The sequence below is a fragment of the Malaclemys terrapin genome, chromosome 25 (assembly GCF_027887155.1).
Source record: "Malaclemys terrapin pileata isolate rMalTer1 chromosome 25, rMalTer1.hap1, whole genome shotgun sequence".
NCBI classification, from domain to species: Eukaryota; Metazoa; Chordata; order Testudines; family Emydidae; genus Malaclemys; species Malaclemys terrapin.
Window position 1 is genome coordinate 7243529 of NC_071529.1, and position 20739 is coordinate 7264267.

The 20739-nt window shown below is 51.1% G+C and overlaps 1 protein-coding gene across 1 annotated transcript in view; it reads left to right on the plus strand.

Annotated features, from left to right (window-relative positions):
* MRC2 (mannose receptor C type 2) overlaps positions 1 to 20739 on the plus strand; it is a 91102-nt gene that overhangs the window by 24141 nt on the left and 46222 nt on the right. The window contains exons 2-6 of the mRNA XM_054014042.1: positions 12438 to 12845; positions 14307 to 14480; positions 15335 to 15499; positions 17371 to 17484; positions 18967 to 19110. Of these exons, the coding sequence (XP_053870017.1) occupies positions 12438 to 12845; positions 14307 to 14480; positions 15335 to 15499; positions 17371 to 17484; positions 18967 to 19110 (1005 nt within the window). The remainder of the gene's footprint in view (positions 1 to 12437; positions 12846 to 14306; positions 14481 to 15334; positions 15500 to 17370; positions 17485 to 18966; positions 19111 to 20739) is intronic.

A 20739-nucleotide genomic window follows, 5' to 3' on the forward strand; every position in this document is an offset into this window, starting at 1 on the left:
TTTTAATGAAGGGTAAAGCCCCCACTTGCGGCTGGGCCCGCCACACCGGGTATTTGCTGGGAAGGCTACGCCGTCAGCAGCAGGGTTAGAGCCTCTCGATCCCAGCCCTAGGGACAGCGTCCACCTCGTGGGACTTCGCCTCTTGTAACTTCTGAATTCTTCCCTTGCCCCTCCTCCGACCCCACAGGTGACCGATGCGCCGCTTGCCTCTTACGGGGCTCTTGTGTCAGCCGGGGCCCAGTCAGGCGAAGCCAATTGTGGGGCTGCGCCCCGTTTTCAATTAAGGTGCATTGGCATTGGGTGCTCATGGATTCTGCTTATTGGCAACCCCGGGTGAGGCACCAGGGTGTGAATGGGCCCTTGGAAGCTGGACTCGCCTCTCACCCCTGAAAGTGGGGTCTCCAGGGCAGGACGGTGGCTGCGAGTGCTGCTGGGACTGCAAAGGGGAAGCGTGCTGTGCCAGCACTCTCTTGGGCCTTCCGTCTCTGGGGCTGTCAATCACCAGGGCTAAAATTGCTGGGTATGTCCGGCCAGCCCCCTGGCCGTGTCGGCGGCGTCTCTCCGGTGCCTTCACGAGGTTGCAGAAGCCAGAGCAGCGGAGCGTGGAAGGGAATTGGCTGCCTGAAGGTAACTTTCCATTGTTTCTTTTCAGGGAGAGTCTCTGTAGCTGGCGGGTCCCACGCCCCAGGCTATAATTTTCTACCTCCAGCCTGTCTCTTTTTAGAGTAAGATGTTATTTTCTGCCTTTGTGGTCCCAGCCACCCCCCTCTGGTCTGGACAGCTTCCTTTGACCTTTGGGTGACATATGGCTGGGGCCCACAACTTAAGGCAGAGCTTCCTAAAAGATGCCTGGTGGATTTGGACACTCGTTGGTTTTAGCAGGAACTGGGTATTCAGATCCCTTTAGGCAGCTTTGTAAACCTCAGCCGTGAGAGACCATAGAAAAGCAAAGCAGCTCTTCAGAACAGACCTTGGTGCGGAGGATGGAGATGGGGCCAGTCCCTGCCCCATGTTGGAGTCAGCGGGAGCTGAGGGCACTTAACACCTCTCCAAATCGGGGCCCCCAGTGGGCAGTATCCAGAGAGGCAGGGCATGTGTCACCTACCTGCGGGTTTCCAAAAGCCAATCCCAGGAGTGGCAGGGCCAGACTGGGCTGCGAGGGAGCCGGCAGTCGGCAGCTGCGTGTGGAATGGTGTCTGAATCATTCTCCTCAAAGCCTGCGTTATTCTGAGTTAAGAACTATAAACCATTAAGAAATCCATGCCCAGTTTTCCCCGGGAGGATGACCCACAGGCGACAGGCGCTAGTCATATCGCTTAATGTACCACTGAGAGTTCCTCGGGTACCACGGTGATGGGCACGGTGTAATGACCTGAATAGAGTGATGGGGAGGAAGCACTTCGGGGAAACCCTACTTCATCTCCCATCCTCTCCGGGTCTCAAAGTTAAAGTTTCACTTGGTGCCATGGCGACACTTGGTCTTAATACAGCATCACTGGCCCATTCAGCTAGGGTACATCTTTGGAAAGACAAGACAAGGAAAAGAATTTCACCTGGACAGACCAGGGATTAGAAATAGAACAACAGCCTGCGTTTAGCAGCTGAGCTGAGCCTTAGTGAAGCCCTAGAAAAGGGACAAGGGGTCTTTCTCTTCTCTCTCTACTGTTTTATACCAGTGTAACTCCATTGCCTTGCATGGAAAATCCTGCTGCGGGTGTGTCGGCAGAGCTCTGTGTGCTCTAGATCTGCTCTAGGAATTGTTCTGGGGAAGTTCTGTGGCCCGTGTGGTAGAGGTGATTGCAATGGTCCCTTCTGGCCTTGGACTCTATGAGTTTAGGACTGGAATAGCGGGACGGGGGCTGCGGGGCAGGACAGGTGCATCGGCAGAGCTGGGTGTGGGGAGCCCAGGACTAGAATAGTAGCGTGGGCTGCGGGGCGGGATTGAGGGGTATGGGCAGAGCAGTGTGCGTGCAGGGAACCTGGGACTGGACTAGCAGTGGGGTGGATGGGAACTGAGATGCATGAGCAGTGCCGCATGGGAGAAGCTTGCCCAGCACTTGCCTACATGCATTATGAGCCCCTCTTTCATGAGCACTAAAACTCATTCAGAAAGTTTAAAAGTGTGATTCCATCAGCCGAACATATGGGGTTTAATACGTTATTCCCTTGGTGAACCTGGATAGAGATCAGTGCAGCTGTCTCTGGAATGAATATGGCCCACTGACTATCTCCCTATAACAAAAAGAAGAACAGGAGTACTTGTGGCACCTTAGAGACTAACAAATTTATTAGAGCATAAGCTTTCGTGGACTACAGCCCACTTCTTCGGATGCATATAGAATGGAACATATGCATATGGAATATATGCATCCGAAGAAGTGGGCTGTAGTCCACGAAAGCTTATGCTCTAATAAATTTGTTAGTCTCTAAGGTGCCACAAGTACTCCTGTTCTTCTTTTTGCGGATACAGACTAACATGGCTGTTTCTCTGAAACTCCCTATAACAGCGGTTCTCAAACTGTGGGTCGGGACCCCATTTTAATGGCGTCGCTGGGGCCCGGGGCCAAAGCTGAAGCCCGAGCCCCATCACCCAGGGCTGAAGCCAGAGCCCAAGGGCTTCAGCCCTCGGTGGCAGGGCTTAGGTTACAGGCCCTTGCCTGGGACTGAAGCCTTTTGGCTTTGCCGCCCGCTTTTCCCCCGCCAGGACAGTAGGACTCAAGTTTTGGCCCAGCTACCCAGGGCAGCTGGGCTCAGGCTTCAGTTCCCGCTCCTGGGGTCGCGTAATAATTTTCGTCATCAGAAGGGCGTTGTGGTGCAATGAAGTTTGAGAACCCCTCCCCTACAAGATTCCCTTCTTGTATCCATGCAGCCTAGAACTCCATTGTAATAAATCCATGAGTTACTTGTTAGCTTGGGCAGCTGCAGTCAGAGATCCTGGTGGTTCTGGCCAACTCCAACTACCAGCAGCGTCCAGTCTCATTCTTCTTTCTTGGTATGGTGGCAGGGCCCAGGAGGCCCAGTCACAGATGTTGTGTTAGGTGTTTACAAAGTGTCATCCCATCAGTCCTGTCCTGAACAAGACGCTGCTAGATCGGGCTGTAGTGATCTCATTGTGGGCATCCGTAGCATGAGGCAGAGTTATCTACCGCTGGGAGAGATGGCGTGCTGCTCCCCGTTGCCTCCATCCGTGGGGAAAGCTGCTGCCTTCGCAGGGGAGCTCTTGGATCCAAAACTCCACCTCGTGCCGTGTTGGTATGAGAAGGGCGGCATCGGGAGGAGCTTAAAATGGCAGCGTGAATAGCTATTCCTCTTGCCAAATACGGCTCCTGAGAAATGAATGTTACTGGCTATTCATAAGTAATTATGTTGTAATTAACGAATGGAGGGTATAGTGTGTGCCCCTTTGGGACAGGATTTATGTCTTTTAATTACTTAGTGTCTAGAGACTACAGCGGCGGGTACCTAGAAAGGCCTGCCAAGGAAACATTTATCCCATTTCTTTACTGAGTGCCCCAAACCCAAAAGAGAGTCTAATTGAATGGTCGCCTGAGGAAAAGGTCACCTCAGGTAAAGTCCTTTAGGAGCCTGCATGTCATTGTAAGTCGGTGGGACTTGGGCTCCTCCGGGCCTAATTCACTTCTGGAAAATGGAACTTAGCCCACTAAGGCAACGCCTGCTCAAGAGACTTCTGCTGGCACAGCTCTTTCAGGGGGAATCCTTGGCCGACAGACTGTGTCGTCAGAAGCCGCTAGTGTAGACGCGGCTAGACTAGCACAGCTGTAAGCTTTTACCGGTATAACTCGAGGGGGGCAGTTTTACTGTACCACCAGAAGCCCAGCTTGCCAGTGTCACCTGGTCCATGTTAGGAGTGCGTTGTGGGTATAGTGTGGTTCAGCTACGCCAGCAAAGCATTGCTAGTGTAGACGTGGCCTGAGTCACTTCGGCCTTGCACTACTGAGCAGAGCAATGCCTTAATAGCCTTAAAAATCTGGACCTTAAGTACTCTTGAAAATGTTAGCCCCAGGCTGCGTCCATCAGAGTAGTGCTTTGCCAGCGTAGCTGTATCGGTATACTGTACCAGTGAAGCACCCCTGGCAGAACCTTGCAACCCAACGTGGATCTGACAGGACCCAAGTGTAAGTGTCGGGTTTGAAAACAGGATCGTGTTATTGCAGAGGCGGAAACTGAGGCACAGAGCCGCGCCGTGACTTGCCTAAGGTCAGCCATTGGCAGAGCCGGGAATAGAACCGGTGTGTCCTGAGATCTACTCCAGGGCTCAGAGCGCTTTGCTGACTGGGCCCAAAGATGGAAATGCCAGTCACGTAACCGCTCAGCCTCAGTTTCCCTATCTGTTTGAAGGGATAATCACCTATCCATAGGGGATGTTAATTAAAGTTTGTAAAGTGCTTTGAAAACAAAGAGCGCCGTATAAGTGCTAAATATTACCATGGACAGAACATTTGTGAGACAAGACAAGCCGTGGAGGTGTCATCCGCCAGATCTTCGCCCCTGCATTTAGTGGGTGGAATGCATCGATCAACGGGCTATTTAAAGAACCCGCTGTTTGTACAAAAGTCCAGACAGGTGTCTTCATATGGATGACTGTATGCTCATTTCAGTTAACCGCAGGTGCAAACATCTGGATGACTGGATGTTCACAACTGAATATGTGATCATCTGTCACCCCAATTGGAGGATGCTCCCCGTAGAGCACTTGCAGGTTAAGGAGCGTCAGACTCATGCGCTTAAACCTGCCTTTGTCCTGTAATTCCATGCAGAGACCACCCCCCCCAACCGATTCAGGGGCCCAATTGCGGTTGGTGCTGGACAAACATAACATAAGAGATGGTCGCTGCCCCAAAGTGCTTACTATCTAATAGGCCAAAGAGACAAGGTTCGGAGAGGAAACAGCGGCACTGGGGGGTGCAGGGACTCATCCAAGGTCACACGTCAGGTCAGTGTCAGAGCCGGGAATAAAACCCACGTCTCCGGAGTCCCAGTCCGGTGCTCTGCCACCTCTCTGAGCTTTGATTGTAAATCTGCCCTAGAAGCCCTTGTTCTCTTTCTACCCCCCAGCAGCCACACGGCCTGCTCCAGCAACAGCATCTTTCCGCCTCACCTCTCCTGCCTCCCCCAGCCACTGAGACTCTGTTTCCTTCCCATGTCCCCCCATCCCCTCCCGGCCATTCCCAGCCAGCAGAGTGCTTGTCCCACACCAGGCGAGGTCAGCAATGCACAGCTTTCACAAGCATTTGTACAGATAGCTCTTCAGGGGATGGCCTGTCTGCTAGAATAACGGGGTCCTGTTCTTGGTTGGTCCTTAGATGCTGTCGTAATAAACGTGATTAATAATCCACATTTCTCAGCGCTGACTAGTATATTTTCCCCCTTGACTATTAAGCTTTAGGGACAGTTTTCAAGGTTATCTTAACACAAGCAGCCACTCCGGTCCTGATACCATGCCCTGCCATTGACTGCCAGTAAGGTGCTAGCAATAACAATACATCTATTGGCAGCATGACAGTGCCGTTACATACGAAGATGCTGGGATTTCCATACAACGGTCCAGTATAGTGCGGTTCGCGTAAAGATGCTGTAATTGCCTGTGGCCAACAGAGTCCTCCTCCTGCAGTAGTTGCGTATATGGTGCTGCTAATTCGGTTTTAGCTCCTGCAACACCATTATGAAACCGGTACTGCAGTGCTCCTAAGGAACTACTGGTACTGAATACGCTCTGATGTCGGACATTCCTGCTGCAGGACTGCTTGATGTTAGTGCTTTGTGCACAAAGACTGTGCACGGTTCTGCTTAAAGCCTTTTTTTATTGATTCCGTTAACACTCAGAAATGTCTGACCCATCCCCAAAAGAGCCGCTGTAACAACAAGCCCCAGTGTCCGACATGGGTGTACTGTACCAGGCCCTGTAAAGAGGGATCTGGTGGAAATGTTTGCAATGTTGGAATATGTTGCTCATTCCCTGCAGTCACCTGACACCCACCTTTCCTGCTCCTTCGGCGTCCCTGAAAAAAGGGCATGTTCTCTGCTGGGAGAGGTTTAGTGATGTTCATTCTGTCCCCTCGGTGTTCCATGCTGAGGAGCAGAGCTGGTATGAATTTGTGCTCCAGTGAATCTGGTATGTCGACCCGCTGGACTCCCTGCAGAGAGCATTGCTGCGAAGTTCGCGCTCAGGTCACTGTCCGTTTCAGGCCCTGTTCAGCTCTTGATGGATTTAGTTTTGTAGGCAAGAGCTTCAGGGCGTCTTTATCGGCAGCGTTTGGATTTTTTTCTCCTTCTGTTTGAGGGCTCCAGGGACGCAGGCATTAAATTCATGTCTGGGAGTGGAGGAGCTGAGACAGCCAGGCTTGTGACTACAGAATTGCAGGGGGGGGTGTCTTTGGGAGGAGCTTGGCATCACCAACAGGCCTCACGCAGTTCAGAGCAGGGACAGTTTGCCTTTCAATTGGGCAAATAGACCCCGGGTCTTGCTTGCAGACTTGCCTGAAAAATGCAGAACGGCGGCAGCTTAAAGTGACACCAGCGAGTACGTTTCTAGAGCTCAGGGCCAACATTTTCAAACTTGGCTGTCTAAAACTCAGCACCTAGATCCGTCTTTTTTTAGACCCCTAGATTAAAAATAACCTGATCTCCACTGGGGCTTCTACGACTCCCAATGATTGTTAACAGGGTTGTGGAGGCGGAGTGTCTGGAGTAACTCATGAGCGTGACGGGCAGGCTGTCGAGAAGCCCTGCACAAACCTCAAATTGGTTGAGAGTTCCTTCCTTAGATTTCACCAACCAAGTAACAAGTGTGAACTCCTCAAGTCCTATCACAGCCTAACCATGCAGTCACAGACAGTCCCCTTGGGCACTTCTGCCTATCCTGCAGGCTGGATAAAAATCATTGATTTTTTTTTTATTTAAATCGGATTTTTTTGATAGATTTTTTTTTTCCTCAAAAAGCATTTTATCTAAAGATAGTTTTAATTAAGGTACATTCTAGCTCAAAGATAACTCATCATGGAATAGGGATTATAAATTCTAATTCTACAGTATGAGACAATATATTCTTTTTTTAAACAGTACATGTTTGGTAAATGAGTTCCAATAGTTCATGGATTAGGGACCCAATCTTATGGGGTTCCACAGGCTTCTGTATAGATTATTTAGGTTAATCTTTCTATCTACCCAATGGGATTCAGTGCTCAGTCTAGAAGATACCATCAGAGATGCTTAGTTTTGCAGTTCTCAAACTGTGGATTTGTGTCTCCAGAGGTAACATGCTTGTTAATAGCAAAAATGTTTTTAAATAAATAATATATAGAGGTGAGAAATAACAGACCTCAACTCTATTGTCCCTCTGCAAATTTGTGTACACAGTCAATCCCTTACCTCTCTCTAAAAGTGCAAAGCTTCAAAAAGTTCAACGAATAGAAGGTTGTTGGGGGCGGAATAGAGCTGGACAAGGAGAAGAAGTCTGGAGATAAATGTGAGACGCGAGGGACATATGCTTGTTTTGTTAAAATATTATATATTTGCTGTTGAAGAAAAAAGTCCAGACTACATAACGTTGTTGTTTTAGTTAAATAAAACAATTTAAATGTCTGTCTGGTGGTGATCTCCTCCTAATACAGCATAGCAAGAAAATCCTCCAAATATTAATGATTAACCTGTTGAATTGGAGATAGTTCACCTCCCAATGACTTCATAAATTTCTGCTTCAGTTACCATTGGTAAGTGAAATAACCAAACACTTATTCATTTTCTGATATAGCTGTAAAACTAATCTGAAAAGTTTTCAAAAGAAATCACTGTTTAAAAATATATAGTGTGTACCTTCTAAAAATGAAACCTACTTCTATCTCTGAGTTGTGAAGAATATGTATTAAGGTTATAACAACCAACAAGAATGTACTTCTATGTAGAAAACCATGATTAAATCAAGTCTTCCTGACTAGTGATTTATATCATGATTTAAATCAATTTGATTTGAATCGAATCCACCCTGTACCCAGGCAAACTTGCCTTTGTGATAGATAGTCCCTTACATCAAAAATCACAGCAATTTTCTGGTTACTCTCAGTCCCAAATGACCAGTCCTTACCCCAGACCTGACACTCAAGACACTTGTAGCCAATCCGATAATAAACCAACTAAAGATTTATTAACTAAGAAAAAGAAATGAGTTATTTACAAGGTTGAAGCAGTTAAACATACACACACAAATGAGTCACAGCCTTAGGTCCCAAAAGGTAACAGAAACTGCTGCGATATAGACTCATAGACTTTAAGGTCAGAAGGGACCTTTGTGATCATCTAGTCTGATCTCCTGCACAACGCAGGCCACAGAATCTCACCCACCCACTCCTGTAACAAACCCCTGACCTATGCCTGAAGTATTGAAGTCCTCAAATACTGGTTTAAAGACCTCAAGGTGCAGAGAATCCTCCAGCAAGTGACCCGTGCCCCACGCTCCAGAGGAAGGCGAAAAACCCCCAGGGCCTCTGCCAATCTGCCCTGGAGGAAAATTCCTTCCCAACCCCAAATATGGCGATCAGCTAAACCCTGAGCATGTGGGCAAGACTCAGCAGCCAGCACCCAAGCTTTCTATGTCCTCTGTAGCTAGCCCAAGCTAAGCAGTTTGGGGATCCCTTGCTTATGCTTAGAAATATTGCCCTCTCCAAATTCCAAGCAGGGTAGTGATACAGGTACTTCTGGTCAGGGATTTTTATTTCCTTCCCCCAGAGTCCAAGCTGATGGGACAAATGTTTGCACTGGTCTCCTCTTCATATGAGAGGGACACAATCAACAAAATCTTTGTCTTTTGATGTTTCACAATGGCTCGTTTGGTTTCAGTGGGCTTCCTTGTGGGCAGGCCCCGCACTCTACATTAATTAGTGCTTCTTTCCTGTTTGGTGTGTTACAGTTACAGAGGTTCACACTGCAAACCCTCAGTGTGACTTTATATCGCGGGCTGCAGGTTTCATAAGCGAGATCAATACATGCAGCAGCCTACAAGCCTTTCATCAAGTCTAAACACCAACATCTATTTTAGCAATACTAACACACAGGTGAGCCAGACTGCTTTCCAGCTATGCGTTTGCCAGGATTTCAGCAAGGCCTTGGCACGAGCAGGCACCTGATCTGCCAGCGTCACAGCGAGCATCTTAAAAATCAGAACGCTTATTTGATGCCTGAATCTGGCATTGGGTGCCTGACTTTAAGTAATCGACTTTGAAAATTATGGGTTTGTCACGGAGATCGCGGACGTCACGGATTCCATTACTTCCTGCGACCTCCGTGACTTCTGCAGCAGCTTGTCGCCCGGGGCTTCCATCCCCGCCCCCAGTGGCAGCAGCAGTGGGCCCCCTGGGGCTCCCCCCTCCCCAGCGGGAGCAGCAGCAGGTCCCTTGGGGCTTCCCCCCCACCATCATGGCTGGAGTGGCAGCAAGCCCCCCGGGGCTCCCCCGCACAGCTGGTGCTGCGGGCTCCCTCCCGCCACAGCACCCTCCTCACAGTATCCCCACCCCCGCACTCCCAAGAGTCAATCACGGGTATTTGTGGTAAAAGTCACGGATAGGTCATGGGCCATGATTTTTTTGTTTTTTGCTTATGACTTTTACTAAAAATATCCATGATTAAATCTTAGCTGAAGTTATTTTTTTCACTCTCCATCATGTATGAAACTTCTCTCAGAGAAAGCAACCCATCCTTCTTTCTCTTCAAATTTGTATCCTTTTCCACTTAGCAAACATTGATTTTTCTTTTATTCCCCCCTCCAATGAAAGCTTGAAATTAACACTTGATTTTGTTTTGTTTCCTTGGGCTTGTCTAGGCTGTGCTGCAGTGCAGATTACGGGGGTCTGGTTTGCAGCACCCATCAAAGGGTTTCATTCTGACCTGCGCTGTGTGGATGCTGTGTCCACACACTGCAGTTACAATGCAGTTCTTTGGTGTGCTCTGCCATTCACACCCTTGAATCCACACGACGGCTCAGTGTAGACATGACCCTACTTTAATATCATTCATGGTGTTACCTTTACTTGGGAGTTGGACTGTTAGATCACTTCTGTTTCAAAGCCAGCTTCAGGAACGTAAAATATTATTTATAGCTAAGTCCTACAAAAACAGAAGCAATTTAAAAAAGTTTTTAAACAACAAGTCAGTTTAAAACGACATTATTTAAATTTTGTGAGCTGTTTGCAACTGCATTATGCTGGAGCACTGGTTGCAACGGCATAGTTAATTTGGAGTGGAAATTTCAGTTTGATAGAAGTTTAAAGACATTTTATTATTGTTGTAAAAATCTTATAAAAATGATAAACCCTCTGCCGAAAACCCTAACCATAGAGTGTAAACTTTTGAGTAGGATTCAGTTTTTTCATGATGAAAAATAGGTTGATAAAACTAGAACAAAGAGTTCCAGAATCACCCCTTTTTGAAATTTTTACTGGAAAGTCTTGGGGTTTTTTGGCCTCTTTTGCAAGACATTTGAAATGCTCTATTCCGCGCTCTATGCCACATGTTGCTCCTCATGTGCAGATTAATACAATAGCAGCTTGGCACGTTCCCCTTTATAACTGGGGGGGGGGGAGGGAAATGCACCCAGATGAGCCCACTGCATTAACAGTGACGCCATAGAACATCAGCTGGTGAGAAACGTAGGTTTTCTCTGATTCTCACACAGCTCTGGAAAGCTGCAGTCTAACACAAACCAAGCAGGTTTTTTTAGGCAGATTCACTTCCCAAGTGACTGGACCAGTCCGTGATGGCAGGGCAGGCTGGCCCGTAGATACACCGGAGTCTGAAGTTGCCAGTAGAGAGACAGTTCAGTGCAGACGCAGTAAATCGTGCTTGCGAGTATCTGTTGGAGGTGGAAGTGAGAGCCTTGTGGAGGGTTGTCGTGTTGTTGACGGTGTTGTAGCCAATGGGAAAGTGGCAGGGAGTGCAGAAGACTTGTCCCAGAGTTAATTTCCCTGCTTTCAAGGTTTTGGGTGGGTAGGCTGTATTGTAATGCAACCTTAGCGATGACGAAACAAAGGTTTTGTTAGATCCGAGAGTTCTAAGGGTGGTCGTGTTTCAAGCCGCAACTATGTGAAAGTGTCACTTATGTTAAGAGAGTGGTGCGTCTGCAGGGTCGGTATTCCTTGGTTCTCTTCCGAGCTCAGCCGCTGACTTCAGGGACGTCTGTTACAGGGTGCGATTGCGGCTCGTGTAGCTGTCTCGAAGTTTTGTTACAGGATGTTAGGCTGTGCTTGTCTGCCAGGAATCCTGGGTAATGACTCAGGCAGTAGTCTGTGCTCAAACCCATACTGCTGCGATACCCAGGCTAGCTCTGGTGTACGTCTACACAAGCTGCGATCGCACCCCGTAACTGCGGTATAGATTTACTTGTTTGTGTGTGTGGTCTTGAGCAACTCACTTTCCCTCCAGTATTTTCCCCAAGGGTCAAATGATCAAAACCATTTAGGGTGGGCTTAGGCGCGCCGTTCCCGTTGAATCGAGCCCCTCCATCCTGCGGCCCCTTTGAAAATCACTGAAGCGTAGCGAAAAATGTACAACGTAGCCCCACCAACAAGGCATAAAAAGACCAAACCTCAAACATGACATGAGCAATAAGGAAAAGAGAAGAAAAACTAACCCCGCGTATCATGAGTCGTTTGCTTTGCTTCCCAGAGTGCTTTCCATCAGGAGGGCCGAACTCGTGAGTCACATGGCGTGAGACCTTCCCCAAAGTACTGTGTGCACCAATATTTTTTTTTAAACAAGGCCCCAGATGTGCATAAAAGTGATGAACACCATTTTATTTCCCCGCATAGCTATATTTTTTTCAGACTTGAACGAATTGGCTAAAGAAGACCTAGACCTGGGCTGTGCTTACAGTGGTGGAGAGCTAGTTTAAAATCCATTGTTATGAGGCAACCTAGCATCCTTTTAACAGGCCAATTGAGTTTTTGGGGCCAGTTCGTGAACTCAGAGCGATCGGTGCAAGCTCAAGTTTTAAAGACACTTTAATTTCCCTGTTAAAGAAATTCCTTTTTGCCAGGATCTTTGAATCTATACCTAAAACTCACCTGCTGAGATCCCGTGAAGCTTAATTATTGTTTTTCAAGCACTTGGGGATCCTTCCATGTAAGTCGGTGGGAAAAATGCACCTCCTCATTATCCTGTTAGGCGGCAGAGGCTAAGGAATAAACAGCCGTCACCCCAAGACGTGAGCGCCCTGAAAAGCAGTGTGATATGTTATGCTGTGTGTGTTACAGTATGCCCCGGAGGACATGGTCAGAGCAAGGCCCTATTGTGTTAGGTGCTGTACAACGCAGCAGGGGAATTGACCGGCCCTGGTAATTGTTGTCCAGGCTGGTATCGCAGCAGAGGCGGCTCACGTTCACATCAGGGCCTAATCCTTTCTCACTGGCTTTATTCTCTTTGTCTTCCAGATTCCAAGGTGTTTCTGATTTACAACAGCAGGCTGCAGGGCTGCTTGGAGACCAAGGACACCCTGGTGAAGGTCTCTAAACCCTGCAACGTCAGCGCCCCAGCCCAGCAGTGGAAATGGGTCTCCCGGAACCGACTCTTCAACCTCGGGACCATGCAGTGCCTCGGGGTCGCCTGGCAGGGCATCAACTCCACCGCAGCGGTGCAGTCCCTGGCCACCTACGAGTGCGACCGCGAGTCCGTCAACATGAGGTGGAGCTGCCGGAGCTTAGGGGAGCATCTCTCTCAGTATCTGAACGCCAAGGCAGGGAACCTCTCCCTGGCTCCTGTCGAGAGAGGAGATCAGGCACGCGGCGGGCAGTGGAGCGTCTACACCACCCATGAAGATTTGTGCTCCAGCCCCTACTCTGGTAACGCCTGGGGAGGGCTCTGTGGGTCTACATTGTCCCCATGATCTCTGGTTGTTCTGTGGTCATAGTAGAGCCCAGAGGCTCCTACTGAGATCAGGGTGCTGTTGTGGTAGGTGCTGTAGAGGTCTCAGAGTCAGCAAGAATTCAGCCATGTGCCCATTATTACTGTTTGAAATGAGGTCTTCAGTCTTATCATCATCATTATTTATTTTATTTATTTGTTTGTTAACCGAAGTTGAAGGAAACAGCCCTTGCCCCAAACAGCTAACAGCACAAGGCCCCGATCCTGCATTGATATCTGCTAGGGCCTGATCCAGTTCCCATTGAAGTCAGTGGAGAGACTCTCATTGGCTTCCTAGATTTTTAGGGCCAAAAGGGAGGATTATGATTTATTAGGGGGATTATTCATTTGTATTGTGGTAGCCCTAGAAGCCCAGTCATGGAGTAGGACCCCATTGTGCCAGGCGCTGTATATCCTGCATCGAGTCTGTCTTGTAGCCAGCACAAATGGGAATTGGATTGGGCCCTTAGCTCGCACCCCTTGTGCGATTCTATCGGCTTGAATCGACTCCACAAGGGTCTGTCCCATTACAGGATAGGGGCCAAGGAGCCCGGCTGCCTGGGAAATCCCCAGGGGGAAGAATGTATAAGGGTTTCCAAAATCATTTTTTTTTCCTCCCATAAATATAGTAAACGTTTATACTGATGGGCATGATTGGCTCCCAGGGAGCTGTGCATGATACGAATGAACAGTCTGTACCAAGGCTGCAGGGGCGTTGAAATACAAGTAGCTGAATGGTCCAAAGAACTTTGCAACTTTTCTTCCTAGGATCTCAAAGCACCGGCAAACAGGATGATGACGATGTTATTTAATGCACCGTCCTGCTGAGACCCTTGGAAACAAATCGAAGCCTGCAGTGAAAACCTGATTAAGCCCCAGCTTCTAAGGCTATGTCTACACTAGCGACCTTACAGCTGTACCACTGGAAGGTCTCCCGGTGTAACTTACGTTGGTCGAGGGGTGTTTTTTCACACCCCTGGCTGACAAAAGTTTTACCGACAAAAGTGCTAGTGTGGACACAGTCGAAGGGTCCGATTCTCCGCTGCCCTTCGTCTTGGGTCATTCCTTATGCCAGTGGGGAGTGGGTGTGAATCAGTAACAGCTTTGCACCAGGCGCAGAGCAATGGCGAGTCGGGCCTCAGGGGTTCCGAAAGCTCAAACAAACAAAGCAGGTGGGGTTGGTAGGGGGAGAATAATAAATCTAGGGCTGGCAGAGTCCGTTCTGTAGAGCTTCAGTGGGGAGAAGGGGCTGAGTCCGAGTTCAGTGCTGCAGCCAGTGGTCCCACTGTCCGAAGGTACGATGGTGGGCTTGGGGACTGCATTTTCCCTCGGCAGCCCTCTGTCCCCCAGGAAGGGAGGCCGAGCTAGGGGGAAGGTTCACTCACTTTTTCTCTCTGCAGAAATTTACACCATCCAAGGCAATTCCCACGGGAAGCCCTGCACCATCCCCTTCAAGTACGACAACCAATGGTTCCATGACTGCACCAGCACGGGCCGGGAGGATGGGCATCTGTGGTGCGCCACCACACAGGATTATGGGAAAGATGAACGATGGGGCTTCTGTCCCATTAAGAGTGAGTGGTGATTGGCCCGTCCAGGAGCTTAGCAACAAGAGGTGGGGGGGGGGGGCTACGATCATCAATAACTGGCCTGGTACCAGGTGGGGGTGGCTCTTTGGGTGATGCCAGCCTAGCATTGCAGAGGGAAGGGTTGTGTCAGGGATGCCAGCCTGGCACTGGTGAGGGGGTGGGGGCTGCAGCTGTGAGGGGGATGCCAGTCTGGCACTGGTGAGGGGGTGGGGGATACAGCTGGGTGGGGGATACCAGCCTGGCACTGGTGAGGGGGTGGGGGCTGCAGCTGTGAGGGGGATGCCAGCCTGGCACTGGTGAGGGGGTGGGGGATACAGCTGGGTGGGGGATGCCAGCCTGGCACTGGTGAGGGGGTGGGGGATACAGCTGGGTGGGGGATGCCAGCCTGGCACTGGTGAGGGGCTGGATTCCCAGCTGGATTCTGCAACCCTTCCTCAGCCCGACTGGCCCCAAACTCTGAGAGTCCTGAGGCAGTCAGAGGGATGCCTGGCAGAGCAAGGTGCCCAGTGCGGGGCACAGGGTTAATCATGCTTTGTAACCCTGGCTCGGAGAAGGGGGTAATGGCCAGTTGTCTGCCTGCTACGCTGCATGCATTTGCCATGGTCTCGCACCTGGCCAGAGTCAGAGGCCGCCCCAGCCCTTTGGGTCTGCAGTGGTGCCATTGTGGTGTCCCTGAAAGAAAATTGCAGCCTCTGTAATGAGAAGGAAGCCTAACGGGGGCTGCACTTCGGGTCATTAGAGGCACATGCCCGCCTGCCGCTGGCTCTCCGGGGAGCTCTGAGCACGAGTCAGAGTTAACCCCCAGCTCTCCCTGCCCCACTTCCCATCAATCCCCACAGGCAACGACTGCGAGACCTTCTGGGACAAGGATCACCTGACCAACAGCTGCTACCAGTTCAACTTCCAGTCCACCCTGTCCTGGCGGGAGGCGTGGAGCAGCTGTGAGCAGCAGGGGGCCAACCTACTGAGCATCACCGAGATCCACGAACAGACCTACATCAACGGTGCGTCTGCACTGCCCCACCGGGGCCGGCCCGGGAACGGAAGGGGTGCTTGGAATGGGGGGCCCTGGTTCAGGCTCCTCGGAGGGGATGTGGAGGTACCGGTTAGTACCGGCACTTAGCCTCCAGCGCTCCTTGTAGACGAGCTTCGCCCCAGGGAGAGGCCGCGTTTGCCTCAGCGAGGGCATCCCCAGCAAACGCCAGGGTTGTCTGGACAGCGGCAGCCGTAGGGCTCTCCTCTGCGCTGGCTGCCAGGCCGCTCAGCGGGGACGTCCCTGGCCTCTCAACACTACAATTGTGTCAGCACCCTCTCCTGGAACACGTCCTCGTGCGCTCACCATAGCGTCGCTGTGCACGTTCGCCTACAGCTTGCTGCAAAACGGGGCATGGCGCTGTAAGGCAAATCAGCTCGTTGTCTGCAGGGCTGGAGTAGATTTTTGTGGGTTCTCGCTGCTCTGAGTGGGGTGATGTCCCCCAGGCCGAGCAGGTGCTGGCGGGGTGTGGGTGCCATAGAGCGGGGTGGGAGTGGTGTGCTGGACTCGGCTGCTTTGGGAAGCCTGAATGGAAGAGGCTTTATAAACCTACCATTGAGCTGTTGGCTAGCGCTGCCCTGGGCTCTTCAGCTCTTCTCTGAAGTCTTCCATAGAGCACTAACATGGGCGGCGAGTGAACGCACTGTTGGGGGCGGCTAGCCCTCGCCCCTCTGCCTGAGGTGAGTTCCCGCCCCTTCCGCCCTCCCTCCCCCACCAGAGCCTGGAGTGCACCCCTCCCGTGGCTACTGTCCTCCCCCACCCCACCCCCCTTGCACCTCCAGCCCTGGTGCGCCAGGCGGACACCGTGGACCCAGCACCAGACGGATGGGCGGCATGGCATGGCCCCAACGACCCCAGTCCCAGGCCTTGTGCGCCCCCGCCTGCCTGCCCTAGCCTCTCGGCCACAGAAGCGCGGGAAGGGAACTGGAAGCAAGCAGGAAGGGATCTGAGGGCAGAGCGTGGGCAGGACCACACCAGGCTGTTTGGGGAGGCACAGCCTTCCCCTGCCTATGCTACCGTCGCCCATGCTCACTAACCTCAATATTAACCCCCTTCCGAGAGTGAGTGGGTGGGTCCTTGCAAGGGGGACCCTTTAGCGACCTGTGGGTGTGGCAGGACGCGGCTGTAGCCTGGAACTTGGCAGAGAGCAGTTTCTGCAGCTGGAGAACCTGCCAAGGTGGCTATGCCCGTTTGCCTAACGAGGTGTGTGGCGGCCTCTAGAGGTACATGGGTGGTTAGCAAACCACGGCAAGGTGAGGCCGGGCAGGTTCCTTGGAGGGTCTGCGTGACCCAGCGAGACGGGAGCTTGCTGCCCGGATTTAGGGATATGCGCGTGTCCCTCCTGCTGCAGTCCGTGTGGGGGAGGCAATGCGCACACAGCCAGTGGCAGGCTGCAGCCGTGCAGCTAACGCGTAGGCCGCAGCTGTTGTATTTCCTACACGGGCGGGCGGCTCCGTGGAAGAGGCCGTTGGAGTCGTCAGGGCTCCGAGCAGGGAAGAAGCGCGAGTGATGTTTTTAGTTTACCGGTTCTGGATTGGCCGCCTGGTGAGTGGCAGAAGAGAGACACCTTGGACAGTAGCGGGAGGGCCGGTTTCACCCACACGGTCCTCAGGCTGACAGGGGAGTTTGGTCTCTTTGTCGTCTCTGCTGCCCGCCGATGAGCAGGGCAAGCGGCCCCGGGTGCAGTGGCAGTTTGTATGCCGTGGACCCGGGGCTGGAAAGAGCCGTGTTTGGAAGTTGATGCTGGGGGCCCTGTTGCGTCCGCTAGACTAGAGATGCTTTACTTGTGAGGCCTTCCCAGAACAGGAGGTGTCTGACGCCGGCGTCCTCTCTCTGTCCCAGGGCTGCTGACAGGATACAGCTCCACCCTCTGGATCGGGCTCAATGACTTGGACATGAACGGGGGCTGGCAGTGGTCCGACAACTCGCCCCTGAAGTACCTCAACTGGGAGAGCGGTAAGTCTGGCCGAGGGGTAAAGGGTGATGCAAATGGGGAGCAGCATTCTGCAATGGGGTGAGGTCCTGGCAAACTCGCAGCAGGAGGGAGACAAAGGCAGATGTAGATGCTGTCCATGGGTAGCACGGCAGAAGCGGGAGGGTCATAGAGATCCTCTGTTGTTGTGTTGTGGCAAATCCCAGAGTCCTGCCCCAGAAGGCTGAGGAGAGATGCTCCAGGCTGCTGCAGGGTTTAACAGGCAGGCTCATTTGCTGGCGCATATGTGGCAGCAGCACTTTGCCGTCTGTGGAATTACATCACGTCTCTCTACTCTACGTGACGCATGGGGACTGAGTGGAAATGGGGACATCGGGGCCATGCCAGGCACTGGGTCTCAGGGCTGCCGGGTGCCAGGGAACCATGTGCCTGAGCCCGGAGCTGCCATGGCATTGTGTGCCACTGGACACCAGAGAAGTCTGGGCCATGTGCTGTGGTGAGACTCCATGGAACTCCATGCCACATGAAACCTGATGCTGGAGGTGAACTCCAGCAATAATTCCTGGGGTGAAATCCTGGCTCCATTGACTTCTAATCTAATCTGGGACCACAAATACTAAGATGCTTTAATTGTAATGCTGTGGTTATTGCATGGCCGGGCAGAGTTAAGGCTGCTCGGGTGCCTTAACTGTATTTCCATCTCTCACTGTGTTCGGATTTCTCTGAAACATAACGTTCACTCTGGATTTCCTGGGCTCACAAGGCTTGGTTTGGGGATAATTCCAGCATCCCTGTAACGATCTTTACCCCTAAGTTACTGATACAAACTCTCAGCCTAAACTCCATCTTGATGTCACTTTTTGCCATGGAATATAAAATAACGAATGGTCCTGTCTAATAGAGGCCAGCTGTCTGCTCCTGTTTCCCGCATTCCACGAGACAGGCCCTCGGGGGCATGCAATTAATTTTAAAGGCAACATCTTAAAGTCGCTCCTTCCTTTTCTCTGCCTGTATTTAGCCTGTGGCAATTGCTGTGGCAGGATATTATTGGGGGAGGTAGTTTAGGGGGATGGATTTTCAATGCTGACTTCAAAGGTAGTTGTGGCTGCGCCGCACTTCAGAAAATCAGCCCCTAGTACATTTTAGGGAATGAGAATAGCACTTGCCAGGATTCTAGCTGTGGTTTTAGAGGCCCCAGGCGCTGATGCTTCAAGGCATAGGCTGATCACCAGCTTTAGAGGTCAGGAAGGAATTTCCCCTGCTGTATAGCATTGCTCCAAAATCAGTACTCTAGGGTTTTACTCGGGTTTTTTTTTTTTTTTTTTTTTTTTTTTTTTTTTTTTTGAAGCATCTGGCAGTGTCCGCTAGCCGGACCATGCTCTTCTGCTCTGGTTTCTGTTTGAACTCCTGTGTATTCATCCAGGGGATGGGCTCTAATGCTCGTATTTTCCCTACCCTTCCTCCTCCCTTCTCACCCCCTCCCCACCCCCATCTCCTGCTTGTAGACCAGCCTGACAATCCCAGCGAAGAAAACTGCGGGGTGATCCGTACGGAGTCCTCGGGGGGCTGGCAGAACAGGGACTGCAGCATCGCCCTGCCCTATGTTTGCAAGAAGAAACCCAATGCCACCTCCGATCCGTTCACGACAGGTGAGCTGGAGAGCCTGCCCGCACTGCAGTATCCAGAGATCTTTTTCTTCTCCTCCACAGCTTTTCTTTTCCTTTCTTTAATAACAAAGCAACCCCCTCTCCCTCAAACCCTGGACGCACTCTGCACAGCTGTCAGTATTGGTTTGTTCCTTTGTTTTAAAGGAGGAAAAAAGAAAGCGAGGGTGTTCAGCACCTCTGGGTATGAGACCCTAAGATCCTAGGCAGGGATGGGGCCTGATTCTGCACTGCCTCGCACCTCTGGTTGGGTCTGGTCTCTCCCACACTTCCCTTCCCAGGGCCGCTTACTGAGAACCCTAAGTACAGAATTGCGTCTATCACTGCGGCTTGTGTTTTTCTTCCTCTGACGAGGGATGAGCAACCGCCTCCTGCAGAGGGAACAAGAACTGCCCCAGCAGCCAGTGGGAACCTTTGCCCATCACGCAAACCAGACAGCTCTCGGAAGTTGCCAAACTGGTTTCTTCTGATTATTTCCCGCCTCTGCCCTTCCAGTTGGGAGATATTAAAATGTCACATGGTTTTGCCCCCATTTGGAATCGCTCTGTGCAGCTGTCAGTGACGACCCGTGGTGCAAAGCGGTGGAGAATCCGCCCCATCCCTTCATAAGACCTTAGGGCCTGACACGAAGAGAGGCTGAACCCCCCAGCTCCCCTTTAAGTGACTGGTGTTGGAGGGTGCTCACCGTGGGTACAGTACGTGGGAAAGCTGCCAGAAAGCTAATGCGCACCATGGAAACGCAACTCATTTCCCCTCCTTCCTCCAGGCCCCTTTCATCTCCGCTGCCTTCTGTCTGCAAGGTGGTGATTACACATCCCAGGTGTGTTTGGCCTCCTACCTTTCAGCCACACAAGAAGAGAACGAACTCCCCCCAGAGCGGTACAGCCTAGAGACGCTCGGTGCAATTATGAAATGGAAATTAGAAGAGGCAAAATGGGAGCTTTAATCGTATTCCGGGGGGAGGAGGGGGCATTATCGCTCTGGGTGTGACACATTACTGCTGTCCAATCAGAAGGCTTCTTGGGTGTCTGGCGCTCTAAATCATTGAACAAATTCCTCTGCTTTGTAGCTGATGGTTATCTTGAGTGACTCCGTTCTCAGCTCCATGTGGGTCAGGTCTCCCAGCTGCTCAGCGCTTCAGCCTCGGTTCCGCCTTATGATGAGTTCAAAGCATTCTCCAAGCTGCTGGCCTGCCACCTGGGGCAGGCATGCTGAGATGTGTGTTCTGTCACTGCTTTCCTACAGCTGCACTCGGGCTGCTTTGTAACCAACATGAAATATATGGAACATCTAACGCCAGTATCTGACTGACAACCTTCTACCTGATAGTGTCAGAAATAGTCAACCAGCCGATGCACCAGGCTGTGTCTGGCTCTTCTCCTCACACTCTATTTTCTATGTTTTATTTATCTGGTGGGTGGTTTTTTTTTTTCCCCCCCTTCAGTAAATCTGTTTCCAAAAGAGATTTTTTTTTTCTTACTAGTGTGGCCTTTCTCTTGCTGTTTCTGATGGGGCTGTCAGCATGTTGTTGTTGTTTTATTACTATTTTAATAATTCTGTTTGAACTGTGATAGCCCCTCGGAGTCCCTGGACCAGGACCTCAGTGCGCTAGGT